Source organism: Montipora foliosa, chromosome 11 (assembly GCF_036669935.1).
Source record: "Montipora foliosa isolate CH-2021 chromosome 11, ASM3666993v2, whole genome shotgun sequence".
In the NCBI taxonomy this organism is placed as follows: Eukaryota; Metazoa; Cnidaria; class Anthozoa; order Scleractinia; family Acroporidae; genus Montipora; species Montipora foliosa.
The window spans coordinates 51,981,278-51,998,406 of record NC_090879.1 but is presented as its reverse complement, the minus strand read 5'-3'; the positions used below and the strand labels follow the sequence as shown (position 1 = coordinate 51,998,406).

Sequence of the window (17,129 nt, the reverse complement as noted above, 5' to 3'; positions counted from 1 at the left end):
GGCTGGTTTACGAGCAGCTATTCCTAACTTAAGGTGTAAAGGCTGGTTTCCATATCGTCTGCGAACATATGGAAACACACTTCGGCGATCGTGCGATCGTGATCGCTGACGATCGCAGAAGATAGATTGAAAATAGATCTGCAAAATTGGATTTAACCTCTTTCCATGTGCCTCTGAGCAACAACTATATCGATAGTCTATGAAGTAAATCAGTCAAAGGATACTGACTTGTTGTGGTCATTTTGCCACTGTTCAACCTTACGATATCATGGCTATGCAAAAGGAGCAACTAGACAAAGGGGCCGAGGCATAATCTTGTCTATGAAAGAAAAATCACAATCCGTCGACAGTCTGATGTCTGATTTAGTAAGTATCTTGCCCGCACAAACTGCAAACTTTATATTGACCCCAAATGAAGAAAAATGCTGTTTTTGCAAAAATGCTTATTTTTTATTTATTTATTGCATTCAATCTCATTCGGTCATACATTTTCTGCCCCTCGAAACTTTATTTTTTGCTGGCTCACTGTAATCGTCACCAAGCGACCTCATTCCACAAAAAAACCTTTCGGACCGTCTCGTAGGAACAAACCAGTCGCTTCTGATTTTAATTTTAAATTAAAGTTCTGAGTTGTTTTATCAGCTTTATTTTATGCCGCTGATTCATTTAGTTTTTGCCAGGCTAGGAAAGCATGAGTTGTTTTCAGAAATTCGGTTTGTTTTAACACATTTAGAAATTATTATCCTAAAGACATTTAGTGTTTCTTTCTGATTAACGCTTACCGTTTTACGAGAAAAGAAGAATCAAAGCGGAATGACGTACGGTCATTGTTCCGTCTCTCCGTCCCTCTTCGCACGCAATTGCAGATAGACCCCATTTGTCAAAGACATATCTGCTATATTCAGTTTAGGTGCTTTGCATAGCTAATATCTTTGACTTTCATCCTTGATGAACTTGATGGGATGAAACTTAAAGATCTCATCTTGGGTGAAAATCTTATCAATGTTTTGCTTTGTATTTGGACAATATTAAGGATCATTTGCATTTTAATTTTTTCCTTACAATTGAATTGCTCTATTTCCCCCCTTTTAGAAACAGCTGGACGACAAATACAGCTTGCGGTTACCAATATTACTGTTTGTAATTAATAGTAGCAGACAGGAACACCAATAGTGCTTTCTATTGAAAATGACAGATCATATTTTCTGTCAAAAGTTAACTAATGTACTTTTTGTATTTTTGGGGACACGACGTTCATCGACGAATATACTCTCATGGCGAATTTAAAATCCACAGTTGATTTTGAGGTATGTATTCGTAAATTCAGTTTGTACATGAGACTTTTTTTTTTCAAAACTGAAGAGTTGTTCAATAAGAGAAACTAAGGTGGCTAGTTGTAAGGTTGAGATCAGAATGCACGGATCTTATCCGTAAGCTTGAATTTTCCTTTTAATTTTATTTTAATTAAGTGCAGAGCAGTTTTCAGTTTCTGGTTTTTTTCAGGCTTTATCGGCGAGTACTTTCACATGAAGCTAATGTTCAATAAAAAACAAGCCTGACCTCTGCATGCAAACTTCGGTCACGTTATTATAAAGTTGCTCCATAAACATTCTTCGTTTTAGACAAACTGACTCCTATTCAAGTCAGTTGGACTGCTGCTTCGCGTTTCAAGCGTCTTATCGTTCTCAGCATGCTCTTAACATATTCATCAGAGACAACATGCTCTTAGTATCTTCCAAAAACCTTGGAGACAATGAAAAAAACAGTTTTCGCTAAGGACAAAGAGACTGGTCCTATGTTATGCCAATTAAGGTGAAGTCCTCATGTCTTGTCCACTCGGCTTTGTCTAGCAATTCTTGTCACGCACTATTCCACTCCAGCTTCCCTTCACAATCATTGCATCGGTATAATGCTGCGTTTTTGTGTGAAAACACTGAAATGTACACGGGGGGGGGGGGGGGTCTGCTGGGTATGTGCCGCTGGCCTCTCGGAACCCCTACCCCATTATAGTCTATTCTGTGGCCAATCATAGACCCGATCTTAGTCACTATTGAGCAAATGTCATTATGGCTATCCCAACTTAGTCACTTTCTGATTATGCCTTCACCTTTTAAGTAGGTCATCGTTAAATGAATTGACACGTTTGTTAAATTGAAAGTAGAACACTTTACTTTTCATCTACTGTACAAACATTCTGGTACATTTGATAGCCATAAATATTAACAAACGTACCGTCATTCACCGTTGTTCACGGGGTAATATTTTTGTCTGGCAGCTGGCGGTGACAATGGCGACCGGTTATTCAGCAAGAAGTTTTGTCCCAGAAATCCCGAAAATGTGCGACCCCATTCTAGTAACTCTACCAAAAATGTAACCCCATTATAGTCAATCCAGTCGTGAAAACTGATCCCCAATAGCCTCTTATAATGAATGTACACCTGTAGTGGGCAGACAGTGCGAGATCCGGGTATCGGAGGTTCTAAAACAATAACTTTTCTATTTAAAGCGGGAGACGTTCTCACCACCGGTTGAATTTGTTCCTGGTAGTCCCTGGTTCGACTTCTCAAGTGCACTTGTAAATAGCCAACTGGTTTGCCTACGGCCAGTTGGGCTTCTTAACAGTTGTTGTTGAATATTCTATTCTGTTGTGATTGTTTCATTGCCCCTGAAAAGCCCCTATGGGGAGTGGTCAATTAATTATGTATTGTATTGTATTGTATTGTATTGTATTGTATTGTATTGTAAATGCAGTCGTTTTTAATTATCCCTTTGAAAAAGATAAACAGAATTTTTTTTTCATTAAAACATAATTTCAACTCTATTAATTTTTAGCTTTGTAAAGGTTCAATTTCTTTAAGAAAACCTGTATTAATGCAATCAATTCTAAGCATTTTCTCTATTTGAATTTAATTTTGTTAAGTCTGTGAACTAGTATCTTTTTAAAAGAGAACCTTCTTTGGAAAAAGCCGAAAAAGTGAATAGGTTTTAAACAAGAGCGAGGATGAACTCTTCGACTGAATTCAGGCCGTAATTATAACAAGGAGCAGGCAAAGCTCAGTTGGTTATTGCGCGGCTTTCGGAGCAAGAGGTCCCTAGTTCGATCCTCGGTGACGTCTGCTTTTGACTTTCCTCTGATTCGTGTAGCTATCTCGTTAAATACCCGTAAAATGGAGCACTGACCGGGAGAGGAAGGCAAAGGGCGCATCGTCGGCTTTCTTTGATAGCGGCAGCCTTGTAGATGAAGGAACTACAGACGTTAAATAAAGTGACTTTGCCTTTCGCTTTAACTGATATGCGATGTCCTTGTCCGATCTAAAGGAAAAACGTAACCTCGATATGAGCCTTAATTAAGATGTACTGATACTGACTTGGCTAAAACGATTGTTCACGCTATCCAACTCGGTAGTTGTTAAAATGAAAAAGCCGTTTTCCCTGCAAAAAAAGCATCTTTTCTGTAGGAAGTATTCAACTTTGCATAGTCGATCCATTTTCCTTTATATTAACCATTTATTCATCGCTAGTTTTGGTCCTTGACGGTGCACAAAAAAAACTTTTTTCGGGAAGATAACCAATCAAATCTTTCGATTAAATTATGCGCAACTAATTTTCGTACCCGTGCGAAGCCAAAATAAAAGATTATGCACTGTCACAGTCAAGTCAACATCGATTGCGACAACATTGCTCTCGCTTTTAAAAGGTTTTAAGGTTTCATAACCAGTCTCTCGATTAACTATGGTTGCGGTGAGGAAACTAAGACTCTTATCACCCCATTGTCTTGCACAACCATAATTATTACGTTAAAGTTTACTGGTATTGCAATTTAGGTTCGTGAATTCAAGTTTATTGTGTCTGACTGTTGCCATATCCTAAAGAACTTTTAATTAAGTAGTGCAAATCAGTTGACTTGCCTCTAATCATTTATTTATTTATTTTATAATTTGTTTTATTTAAGAAATAGAAAACATGTACCGTGTTTCTATCGAGTTCAGTATGACAGAGCTGAAAAACGACTGCGCAAGTCACTGATCCGCGGCACGAAACGCAGGCTCAAGGGCGCGCTCATTCGAAAAGACTATCTCTTCGCCGGAAAATGACAGCCGTTGATTAAATCAAAAAAATAAGGTCGCTGTTTGAAAGATAAGGATTTTGTCACAATTTTTGACGAGTTTTGATGTTTTTCCAAAAATTGAAGGGGTGTACAAATTGTGTAAAAATTGTTTTCGCGTGGTAAATGCACCTTTCGTGTGACTATACGGTGAATGGAGGTAACGAGCGCTGCAATGCTTACTTTTTTGACAGTGTTGGCTTTTGTCGCATTTTTCTCGAACGGTTTTTGCAAGTTCTTGGTTTTCTGGGAGGACCAGAAATTCCCTTAAACCCTGTTTTGGCGATGTTCGGCCGGTGGAATTGGTGAGAGCTTCGAACTTATCGGTGGAGACTAGTTCGTCGAGTGGTTGCAATACAGGACAATGCCTCTTTGTCTGTGTCGGTAAAGAGACATTGAAAAACCTTATGACGCTCCAGATACTCTCTATAATACTCTGAACAATAAAGGAAGACAACTGGTGAATTATAAACCGGGTGGTGAATGGTGACACGCTTACAAAAGATATTTTGGTAAGAATGCTCAAAGCCATATTAAAATGGAGTATGCAAAGATGCAAGAACTCAGGCAAATTGAGCTCCACGTTTCTCCAAATTTTAATACGAATTTATAATTATCATGAAAGCAAAATACATCTTTCGCTCTTAACACAGCATTTTTTGTTAAATTTATAGAAGAGCAATGAAAGCCAGCCCCAACAGAAACTGAGATAAATCGGTGAAAAGATTATACACTGTATGATACACAGAGAGCAGGCAAAAAAGTGCTTCATCCTGGAAAGCCCACTTACTGACATTAAACAGCTCAGAGAAAATTAATTTGCCCCTTGATTTGCTTGCCTTTTAAAATAAAAATTCATCAGATCCTAACCTGATCAAGAGACGTCATTAATGTTATTTTTCTTTCAGAAAGTAAATCCTTTTTTCCATATTTAACAAAATTGACAAGAAACTACAAAATTTTACAAGGATCAGTTTAGACAACACAGTGCATATTGCAAAACTGATCTAAACTTGAGACATTTCACACATGCATGCTACATTGAACTTGATGGGTTTGAACAAAATCTTTAGAGCATAGACAACTAGGAAACATCCCTGAAAGGGGCATTCCACAAAATCAATATTTTCAGCTGTATAGCAAGAAGTTCACTCTAGCATTATCTGCCGACTGGCGTAGGTGGTATTATCCTAAAAAGATGATTGTATATTAAGTAGATGGAATCCAGTCATCAGTATAATACACATATGCAAGGGCTATTCCATGTGGGTCCCAATGCTCAAGAAGATGTTTGTTTTTAATTTTAATTTTTTCCCTGACAACTTGTCATTGATTCGCTCTGACGAAGGGCTAACGCTCAAAACGTCAGCTTTTAGAATCTCTGTACGGTGGTCAATTTACATTATCAACTCCGTTGATAAACCAAATTTTTGTCATTGAATGTGTTTGAAGGTGTTCTGGGTTTCGACGTCACTACATGTATCTGAAGCATTACTGGGTTGGCAACTCATCAGATCAAAAGCATTTGCAAAGTTTGCGTGCAGGTGCAAACAACATGCATTTGTGATGTTTTTGCTTGAATATGTCGTCCCCATTTTTTTTTATAAGTACAACATTTAAAAAAGTGGTATGTTAAAGCTCTGTGATGGTCCAAAAAGTTCATAACTGAAAAAAGGTTAAAGACTGGTATTCAGTTCTAAGAAGAAACTGAAAAGTTTGACAATGTGAAGAGTACTAAAGAAACTGCTTAAAACTCAACAGCATTGTCTGGATTTCTCAGTGACTTTATCCAGTCTTTTGTTCCACACTACCAACATGAACAAAGTGAACTCAATAAGATTATTGTGGTTTATTGCTGAGAAAAAAAGGCTGAATTTCTTCTCGCTCTTTTTAGAGCTAATATTTCACAAAACTGCCGCAAATAATACCAGGTGGATCCATCTCCCTAAGGACAAAAAACGAAAATGAATGTTATTGTCCATGAGATGCATATTACATTATGCTATAATCTACAATATCATAATGATATTATTATTTTCCTAGACACAGGAGACTGCACATATCAGTTTTTATGGGGGCTGTGAAAATTAGTACAAAAAGTCATTCTTATTACACAACCAAGACAAAGAAAACATGATGAGCTAACCATATAAACATACTACATGTATAAACCACACATAAACCAATGACCCTTAACTGTTTGCCTTAACACATGTTCTTAAATTTTTTGAGTCTAACCATAATTTTGCCTTGGACGTTGGGTTGAACACAGATTTGCAAATAATGGCCAGTCCAGGGGGAAAGAAAAATACCATCTTCCAAGTTTTGACATAGATGTTGACACCAAGTGTGTTGCATTATTACAATAATGATAGATCATTATTATTTGGTGATTGTGGAAGCTAGACTACAATTAAGTCACTCGGGTGCCACTTTGAAGCAGTATTTCCCTGTCAATAATCCTAGGATTAACAGGAAGCAGGGCCTGGATTTTGTACTTTTATTTAACAAATTGTTCTTTTCCTAATATATCGATGTTCCGTTAATTAACAGGCCAACAGTCTCCCGAACATGGGTGTATCAGTTGATTGCACAGGGTATTTTGGTGGGCAAGTATTTATGATTCTGTAATCAAGCCTCACTATGGCAATAAATTAAACAATGTTTTTGATCACACTACTGTGCAACTAGAACTTCTTCTGAGTGTAATCTCAGAGGCCAGTCTTGCAACCAATTTACCTTTTCATTGAAGAAATGCCCTGAGACAGGGACAAAGAACTTCAATATTTTCTGTGTAGTTCTGGCCAGTACTTGTGTTCATTCCAACTTCACAAGTTGGCAAGGTGTTTTCTTTTAGACAGCTGCCTTTATGGGGGCAGTCAGGAGGTTAAGTGGCTATTGCAGAGTGGCAGCACTCTAAATGAACTGCTGCCTTGGTTCAAGGAGAAGGTTGACAACTTTCAAATAATGCTCTTAGAACATGTTACGTTTAATTAACGCATTGTAAATACATGTATGATTGATTGTAAAGGTGATTTCAGAAAACCCTGCCCAAATTATCTTGTTGATGAAAACTGTAGAGATTGCATGGGCAATACCCTAGTGTGCAAACTGAACCAAACGTTGTGAACACTTCATGCTTCAAAAACAAATATGGAACACTCACCGTAGCCTCGGTTAGTTTCTGCAGCCCATATTCCCAAACAAATTTAACTGGGTTTGAATCTCAAGGCCCAAAAATTCCACACAAATATATCACACAGATCTGATGTGTCTCCTTAAATTAAATCACCACGATCTCACTTCCAAAATTCACACCGTCAAGAGTTATAAAGTGACACAGGCAGAAGACGAGATCAAACGATCGAAATGGACACTTCGCGTCTCATGCACGATTTGTGCTCCCAATCTGGCGCATGCGCAGTCGTTTTTCAGCTCTGTCGTTCAGTATAGAAACACGAGTGAAAGTTTGGGAGAACGAGAAATGCTGTGGGAAAACGAGCCGCAGGCGAGTGTTTCCACAGCTTTTTCGAGTTCTCCCAAACTTTCACGAGTGTTTCTATAACTCGATAGAAACACGGAGTACATGTTTTCTATTTCTTTTAGAAAACAACGCAACGAGAAAAAGGAAAACAACTTGTTCAGCTTGTTAACTCTAATTATCAAAATGTAAATTCTCTTTGCTCGCGCCATCACTACGTCAACAGCTCATGCTAGTTCTGTGTCTCCATCGAGTTATAGAAACACGATTTGTAACCAATCAGCGCACGTATTTTCTTATGACTGTTTTCTAATGTTATACAATGTATACCGTCTGAAAGTCATACTTCGTTGTGTGAAGGCGTCTTTTTCTATATAAGACGGAAATCCGACAACTGTTTCGTAATTGCTTTTGTTTTCTTCAGATTTCCCAGCCAGTTTTATTATAACAGACACGTCATGAAAAATTCACGGAAAGTAGTCAATCTCATGACGTTCCTTATCTCTGTCGCAGGTAAAAACAATTTCTTCCTGACCATCCACTTTTATGGATGAGATAAATTTAAAGGGAAAGGGTTTTTTTCCTTTATGAAAATCAGTATGAGCCCGTAACCAGGGCCCGGTTGTTCGAAAGCCGACTAACTTAATCCAGGATTAGCGTAAACTTTTGTTTCAAGTTTTAACTTTTTGGTGAAAGTTTCTTTTAATTATTTTATTTTTCAAGATTTGACTTCTTCTAATGTAACGTTGTGCCAAAAATCAGCGTTGTACAGCATTTGCCGAGAGTAGAGAAATAAACTCCTCGGTTAATTTTTAATCTGGGATTAGCGTTAATCGGCTTTTGAACAACCGGGCCCAGGACGCAAACTCCAATGCTAGGTCTATCAGGAAACCCCATTTTCACAGATCACGCTATTTTTAGACTAGTTTTGGCTACGTACGAGTAACCATTCTCAATCCCACAGGTAATAAGTTCTCTGTCATGAAGACTTGCAATTGGCTGGAAAGGTCTGGTTTCGCGGGGAAAATTAATCCAAAAAATAACTCGGTCTGTAAAAAGACCTTCCCACAGATGCATTAAAGTTATACGGTACTTGTCATGGGCTCCTGTCGTTAGTGGAAAACAGGTGAAACACCTGAATGTAAGACCCCGTCCACACGTTTCCGGCGAATTCGCTGGCAAATCCGGAACTTTTTGAATGGTATTACGCTCTCCAGAGTGGATAATTTTTAACCCGACGGATGGGAATCCGGCACTGTGCCGAAGCCAAATCCAGATATTTTTCTATCCGGATGACGTAACAAAATTCGAGCCTAGTTCCTTGGTAAAGTGAAAGTGAGGGGCCCGGGGTGGCGTAGGGGGTGAAGAGTACAATAGCTGAAACAACCCAAACCTTTACAAAAATGCTAACCTTAGGCCTAAACAATATGCTTTAGATAATGTTTAGGCCTAAGGTTAGCATTTTTGTATGGGTTGGGGTTGTCTCAGTTTTGTTGTTCCAGGCCCCTCACGTCCAAGGGCACTTAGAGATATGGAAACAAGTCTTTACCTAGTTCCTTACTCAAGATGGCTGCCGACGGATTCATGGTGCATGCTCTGTTACCTGTGTTTCCTTGAGGAGTCCTGAGTACTAGAGTGAATCCGGATACGTTTCGGATACGTGTGAACAGGGAAAATCGATTTGAATACGGTATGTGTGGATGGAAATATTTTTGAATCCGGAAAGAAAAAGTTGCGGATTCAAAAATATCGGGATACGTGTGGACAGGGCCTAAGACAATCCCCCTAATTAATGGATGGTCATAATTCCTCAGTTTTAGTTGATATTTGTTATAAAAGTTTTACATTTTTCTTCGTCTAACTAGTCCTTCTATTTTAAGAAGTCAGTTCCCGATAGCTGTAGATAACAGCCGCAATATAAGAGCTTAAGTGAAACAAGTTTCTTTGATTTTTTTGGCAAAAAAGCATTAGCTTGCAATAAGGATGCAATGGGAGTGGCAATGGGTCAACTAGCTATAGCATTGGCATGAGCAGTGGGGTCGGCAATGTCAATTTTATCAATAGACCAATTTAGCTTAAATAGTCTATTATCGTTGGCACCGACATTGCCACTGCCCGGCAACGGCATTGCCCTCGGTATTGATATTGGCTGTTGCGGTATCATTCCAGTTAGCACTGAATAGCCTAAGCATAGATTTGTCATTAGCAATAGCATTACCTTAAGGTTAGTAACAGAGTAAGCAATGGTGATTTTCTTTGCAATTGCCATTTCTATTGCCGTTGGCATTTGCGTCGTTAGTTACCAAAACAGTGTTGTGAGAAAATTGTTTGAAAGGTTACTTTGCAATGATTTTCTTCAGAGGCGTTTATTGGAAATGATCAGACTCGCCTTTACAAGGAGCTGTTTGCAAATTACGAGAAGTACAACCATCCAGTTTTAAACCCCTCAGAAGTTGTTACAGTTGTGTTTGACTTTCAGCTCATACGTGTGGTTGACGTGGTAAGAGATTAGGGAACTTAAGCAACGACAACGGCAACAACAACGAGAAAGTCATCTAAAACATTATTTCGTGACTATTTCAACCATTTTAATACGACATGGGTGTTGTAGTTCCTCAAAAATGACATAAGTTGGAACGGCGCTTAGTTTAGAGGAGAAAATGGAACTTTACTGTCAAGTGCTGAAGTAACTTTGACGACGGCAAAGAAATGGACAAAAGTGAAAAACGCACGTGCAGGATGTACAAAACCAAAGTTGCGACGTTCTAGTTGCCGTCGCCGTTGTCGTTGCTTAAGTTCCCTATTATATATTCGCCACAGATCTCAATTATAGTTTTCCTCCTATTCTGATCAGTTGCTGGAGCTGGGGCCCGTTTCTCGAAAGTCCAGAAACTTTACGGCCCATCTTCGGGGGCCACAATACCATTTGTAACTCAAGAACTGAGAGGATTTAAGTCGTTAGACTTCACAGACCAGTTTCTTTTAGTTAGCTTGAAAATATGTTAAAAGATTGGTGTTCCAAAACAAGCGGTTGGCAGTTTCACAAATGGCTGTTTGGACCCTAAAAGTTTTCGGGACTTTCGAGAAACGGGCCCCAGGGTACCGTTTCTCGAAAGTCCCGAAACTTTACGGGCCATTTTCGGGTGTCACAATTCCCTCTGTATCTCAAGAATGGAGAAGATTTAAGTCGTCAAACTTCACAGACGGGTTTCGTTTAGTTAGCTTGAAAACATGTTGAAAGATTGGCTTTTCAAAACAAGCGGTTGGCAGTTTCACACATGGCTTTTCGGGTCCCGAAAAGTTTTCGGGACTTTCGAGAAACGGGCCCTAGGGACGGAGTAGAGATGAGAAAACGCGCCTCCCACCGATGAGTGTGGCCCGGGTTCCACTACAAGACTTAACATCATATGTGGGTTGAGTTTGTCGGCTCTTTACTCCGCGCCAAGAGGTTTTTCTCTGGGTCCTCCGGTTTTCTCTTCCCCTCCCCTCAAAAAACACCCCAGGATTTCCTATGAATTGTTTGACTTGATCTCTGTACAGTGTTCCTAGCGGAAGACCTTAGACAGCAATGACCAGAACCAGGTTGCTGACCAGCGGTTTTCGTTAAAACAATGGTTTGCTGGGGGTGCTCAGTCTCGCGGGCTCAGAAAACCCGGTTGTTGTCATTGTTATTTGAGGTTTTTCGTTCCTAACAGACCATTTTGATTTCTATTGTTTCGAAAGACATTATGGGATGCTCATGGGGCAAATTTTAAAATATGTATTTCCCCGTGGACGTCCCATAATAGCTATTTGAAACAATAGAAATCAAAATGGCCGCTGTATCTGCAAAAAGGTCTATTGGTGCCCAACCTCGTTCCCAGGACCTTTTCCCTTCCACCCCCAAGCCAGGGAAGGGAAAAGGTCCTGGGAACGAGGTTGATTGGTGCCCTAACCTCGTACCCAGATCTCCCACGGTCAAAGTGATAGAGTGAGATCTGGGTACGAGATTATTAGTGTCCCAGCGCTATGTACAGATGACACTTAAATAAAGTTCATCATCTTTATTTATTTTTCATGTTTCATTTAGTTCTTGGTGCTTTTTAAATGGATCTCTCACCAGTTTTCTTTGTCAAAACCGTGTTATTGTAACTATTTGGTTTGTTCTCAGGCGTGAAACTCTGGGAAACGAAAACTGACCAGATTTGAAATCATACTATCAAAACTTTATTACTTACGGTACTTTTTTTATCCAAACTCACAGAGTGCTAAATATCAATACATCAAGACATATGCTTGGGTCAACCAGGTATGCTGGGTTTATAGATCCACTTTAAAGAGAAATTCTACTCCTGACTAAGGGACAAAAAATAAAAATATCTTAAGCAGATTCAAAGCCACGTTACCATTTTCCTTTTGTCAAGGTAGCTGTGAATCTGCTCCAGAGGTTTTTTTTAATTTGCAGATAGGTTTATTTAAGCCAGCTAATTACTTTTCAGAAATAAAAGTAGGGAGTTACTGAGTCCGTTTTTGAGATATAAGCTTTCAAAGACAAACAATATGGCATTTTTAAATAGCTCCTTTGTTGCCATGGTGACCTATTACGTTACATCAATGAGTGTGCCTTGTTGAGCAATTATTTTTGTTTGTGGTACCATAACTTTGGCGTTACGTAAAACATTTGGGTAGCTTCAATCCTTTCAAATACTACAGTTTGTTGAAACTGTTGAAAGTGGTTTGAGTCTCCTTAAATTTAATCTTTGTTCGCGCTTTTTAGCACGTTGTTGTGGTTTCAGAGATAAATATATCATTTTTTGAATTCTGATCCCATCTTGCAGTGCCTTTTTTGAAGGTCACTTTTGAAATAAGAATACGGAATAAGTTTTTCAAGAAATCCACTTTTCAGCATATGTAACAGTACATCACAATCATTTGTATTCACTTGGACAAATTAAAAAAGAATATGTCTTTAAAAAAACGTTTGTCCAAATATTATACTTCTGTTTGTCATACAGACCCACTTAAGACTTTAAACGAGCATTTAAAAATTCAGTGAAACCCTGTTAGCCATAATTTTACTTTTCGCAACCCACAGTACTGGAACAATCCACAGCTTAGCTGGGATCCAGAAAAGTACGGAGGGATCGAGGAGATTCACATATCGCCAGTTGATATTTGGGTTCCTGATATTCTTTTGTACAACAAGTAAGTAGCGATATATATTACTATGATAATATGAGAAGTAAGTAGATATATATTGAGTCTACATTTGCACGTATGCCTAACGTAGAGAATTCTTATATGTGATCGCGTCTTGCTATATTTGACACAAATGTCTTGCATAATGTTTGCATCACGGTTTTCAGTAATTGATCATGATTGCAATGCAATTCTCGCGATGGTCTTTAGAGTCCGTGAAAAGTGATAAAAATGCTAGGTTCCTATTAAAAGTTTCCCAGACATTTTTACGAAATGTCACAAAATTGTTGTTTGGTACACAAATATCCCCAAAATGATCCACAAAATTCTTTTGAGGGTTTAGGGTTTCTGCTTCCTTTAGGATAAACTAACAATGTTAAAGAAATTTGAAAGGGGAGAACTCAAACCTTGCATGGTTGGTATTAAATCGCGCCGGGGTCTTTGAGGGACTGGCATGGGCCCAGAACTGGCCTACACTGGCCAAAATGGCGACGACCCGGTGTGTGTTTTTGTGAAAATGACCGTTTGGGGACTAGTAATGGCTAAGGGGGAGACTGTTGATAACTGGGAAAGTGCAGGCTACTCTGCTGTCCGATAAATCGGTCAATGGGCTCCAAAGGGCTAAAGCTGGAGCATTAAATTAGATGACAAACTATCTCAGATATACACCTTGTCAAATATATACCCATAACTGCACCACTTCATTTTAACCTTCACAGCGTTGATGAGGAAGATTGGTTTGCCGGTGGAAGACATTCTTACAAAACAAATGTGGTGGTGAAATACGACGGAAACTCCACCTGGCTTAATCCGGGAATCTTCAAGAGCATTTGCAAAGTAGATGTGACGTATTTCCCGTTTGATGAACAAGAGTGCTTTTTAAAGTTTGGTTCGTGGTCTTTCGACAGCTCCAAAGTGGATCTTTATGCACGCAAAGGCAACATGTCCAACAAAAACTATGTTAAGAATGGAGAATGGAAGTTGACACTTGTAAAATCACAGCGAAACAAGCGAACATATCAGTGCTGTCCACATCCCTTTGTAGATGTAACCGTGCAGGTTAAGCTTCAGAGAGAATCACTAGATTTTGTTCTTAAATTGATTATTCCATGCTCGCTGATATCCTCCATGATATTTCTGGGTTTTGTTCTCCCCCCTGAGTCTGGTGAACGCATTGGACTTAGCATGACAGTTCTGTTGGCCATGACTGTGTTTCAACAGCTGAGCTCCGAGCTGATGCCATCGTACGGCTTTCCTCTACTAGGACAGTATTACTTTGCCTGCATGGTTGAAATAGGTGCTTCTCTCTTCGTTACGACCCTTATACTAAATTTTTATCACCGTAATAGTCGACGGATGCCAAGAGCTTTAAGGGTTTTCATTTTACATTGGCTGGCTCGGGTCGTTTTCCCCAAAAAAACTTCCAAAGATTGGAACCTGGAACTATCGAATCAGTTTCCAACATCGGACAGATCATCGATACCCATGAAACGTTCAACCCATGCGGTAGATCAGGATTCAGACAGGAATAATTCGACATTTCCTAGTAGAGATTCAATTAACGAAAATAATGGTACCAACCCCCGAGCGTCCAATTATACCGATCCGTGGATCCCAATGCAAAGCCAGCGATACATTTTTGGCTTTCCACCAAGAGGCCTCTCGTATTATAATGACAAAACTAGTAAAGGTTTATACAGGGAGGAACACAAAAAGAGATCTCATTGTACCGTTTGCGACACGACGAGCAGCTTTTTAAGTCAAAGAGATAAGAAAAAACGAAGATCTGCTAGATATCGCGAATTTCCGGGATCCAGTGACAGCCCAAGTAAACAAAGCTCGTCGACAATTTCTACCTCGGTGATGGTCGATTTCAGTTTTCCAGATGCTGAGAAGGGGATCTCAGCCCCAGAGAAATTAAAGAACCAAAAAGAATGGATTAAAGCTGCTCGTGTATTGGACAGGCTATTCCTGATAATGTCGATTTTGGTCGGAGTTGCTACACTCATGGCCTTGTTTCTGAAAGCTCCCAGATTCCACTGATTGATTTCCATTTCTCGTCGTTTCCAGAGACCGCGATACTTTCGGTCAGCGCCTAGAATGACGATATCTTACCACCGTCGGATATTTATTCATGAACCGTGCTGATACCAGGTATTGGCCATGGGAAGATCAAAGAAAAAAGAAGATCGACGAGATGCAATCGATAGGTTTAAGGGGAGGTTAAGCGAAGGAAATATACATGAAACGATTGAAAAACAAAAAAACGACGCAAAGAGGTAAAAAAGAGTCTTAGGAATTGGACATTTTCTAAACTTGAACTTCTTCTGCATTCTATTTCTAAAATAGAGACAATACCAGGAGCTCATCAAGGAACCCATACATTATATTGATTTATTCTGCAAGGTTTTATGGAGAAAATATGTTATGATCATTTTGAGATAACAGAGAGATTCCAGCTCCGCGTTTACAGCCGACGGTAAACGTGAACGGGTGAAACTTAAGATTCGCAGACAATCAAAGACACTTGTTTCAGTTAAGCTTATTTCTTTCTTGTTATCTACAGACATTAAAGAAGTTCTTAAGGGAAAGAATAGTTAGAACAAGAAATTTTCAGTCCTTATGCTTTTATATAATTTTAGTTCTATATCTTGACTCCTTTTAGTTCCAACTTTTACAACTTCTTCAACTAATGAATTTGTGGGAATAAAGGCAATGAAGAGAAATTATGGCGAAAGTGTCTTTCATCGATGAGAGCAATTTGATAGGGATATGGGCATTCCATAGCAACCTCATCTTCTAAGGTAGTTTTAAAATAAGCGCCAGGTTGACTTTCTTAAAATTCTGTCAAAATATTCGGTGTGAATTGCAGTGAGAGAAAACAAGCGTATCTTATGTATAAGCAGTGATAAAGGGAATACAGTAGGCAAGCGTTTTCTCTTAAAATTTCACTGGTTGTGCTTGCTGCGTAACCGTTTTCTTGTTCCCCTCGATTTTTCAAGGTGCCGGTGCGCTGCTAAGCAAATTATCCATCTCCTGGATGTCCCATCTATTCCCTAATTCTCTGTTTTTCTTTGGATTGTTTACATTGATTCCCTTTGTTGTTATCACAAAAATGTATTCTCTGGTTAAAACGACAGAAAATATGCACACCGTGAGTACCTATTTTCTTTCGGTTTTCGGCTCAGTATAGTCAGCGGAACGTATACCCCTATATACCCATGTATTCCTTATATTCAGAGAACGTTTAGAAATACATTTGATAATAAAAATGAACGGTAAAACTACGACGTTTCGAAGTTTCCATGACCTCATTATCAAGTAAAATGTAAAATGTTAAAACTGATGTAAAATTGTAGCTCAGAGATTATATACAAATAAAATGTGATAAACTTCATTGGAATAATGAGTGTTCATTGTTATTGGTGTTTAACGTGTCAGTTCGTGCAGTATATGTTTAAATAAATACTTTTGCACGTATTGAGTCAGACTGCGTGTTTAGCTGTGGTTTTCGTTCGCGAATGAATAACATTTCGTGAATTAGGCAGTCCATTTTCCCGCGGCATTTCTTGAAACACGTTAAACACCAATAACAATGAACGCTCATTATTCCAATGAAGTTTATCACATTTTATTTGTATATAATCTCTGAGCTACAATTTTACATCAGTTTTAACATTTTACATTTTACTTGATAATGAGGTCATGTAGACTTCGAAACGTCGTAGTTTTACCGTTCATTTTTATTATCAAATGTATTCCTTATATACCCATGTAACCCACGTATACACTTGTATACCCTTATATACCCCTATATACCCATGTATACCATTATATATCCCTGTATACCCACGTATACCCTGGTCAAAAGGAACGAAGATGCTGGGTACGAGGGTGTGTCGGCCCCTAAACCATATGTGACAAATCCCTCGCCTATTCACAGCTCCGAACCGCCCTTGTCAACATAGCGAAAGAATTAGATGGCTTATATAATCAAGAGAAAAGCCATTTTATTTGTCATATTGTAAGTACTGGAGTCGCAAACTACAAAGTGTGCTCACGCACCCTGCTAAAGATAACATATATACAGGCATAAGCTTTATTTCATCTCGAAATTCCAAATAAATATAGAAATAAATATCTTCGAGACATTACAGCTAAAATACGTAGCATATCCAGTTACCTCCTAAAAAGCTAATAATTACAAATAGATACATTAAAAAGAAAAGCCGCTGTACAAAATGTGGCCATGGATTCTCTTTTAAAACCAGTAAACGAATAGGTACGGATAAAATCAGGTAGCGCATTCCGCAAGAAAAAAAAGAACTAAGACCATAACTGGTTGTTTAAAGTTTATTGAGGAAC

At 38.8% G+C, this 17,129-nt stretch overlaps 1 protein-coding gene across 3 annotated transcripts; it reads left to right on the top strand.

Annotated features, from left to right (window-relative positions):
• Window positions 1–1,110: 1,110 nt before the first annotated feature.
• On the top strand, window positions 1,111–15,660 carry LOC137976344 (neuronal acetylcholine receptor subunit alpha-10-like). Of its 3 annotated transcripts, XM_068823677.1 has the most exons (7): window positions 1,111–1,307; window positions 6,659–6,710; window positions 8,011–8,099; window positions 9,947–10,086; window positions 11,830–11,874; window positions 12,661–12,770; window positions 13,484–15,659. In XM_068823677.1, the coding sequence occupies exons 3-7, from the start codon at window positions 8,045–8,047 to the stop codon at window positions 14,805–14,807; spliced, it is 1,674 nt and encodes a 557-aa protein (XP_068679778.1). In that variant the 5' UTR covers window positions 1,111–1,307; window positions 6,659–6,710; window positions 8,011–8,044; the 3' UTR covers window positions 14,808–15,659. The 3 variants fall into 3 exon arrangements, with proteins under 3 accessions (XP_068679778.1, XP_068679779.1, XP_068679781.1); XM_068823678.1 differs by lacking the exon at window positions 6,659–6,710 and having other exon boundaries at window positions 13,484–15,660; XM_068823680.1 differs by lacking the exons at window positions 6,659–6,710; window positions 11,830–11,874.
• Window positions 15,661–17,129: the final 1,469 nt, after the last annotated feature.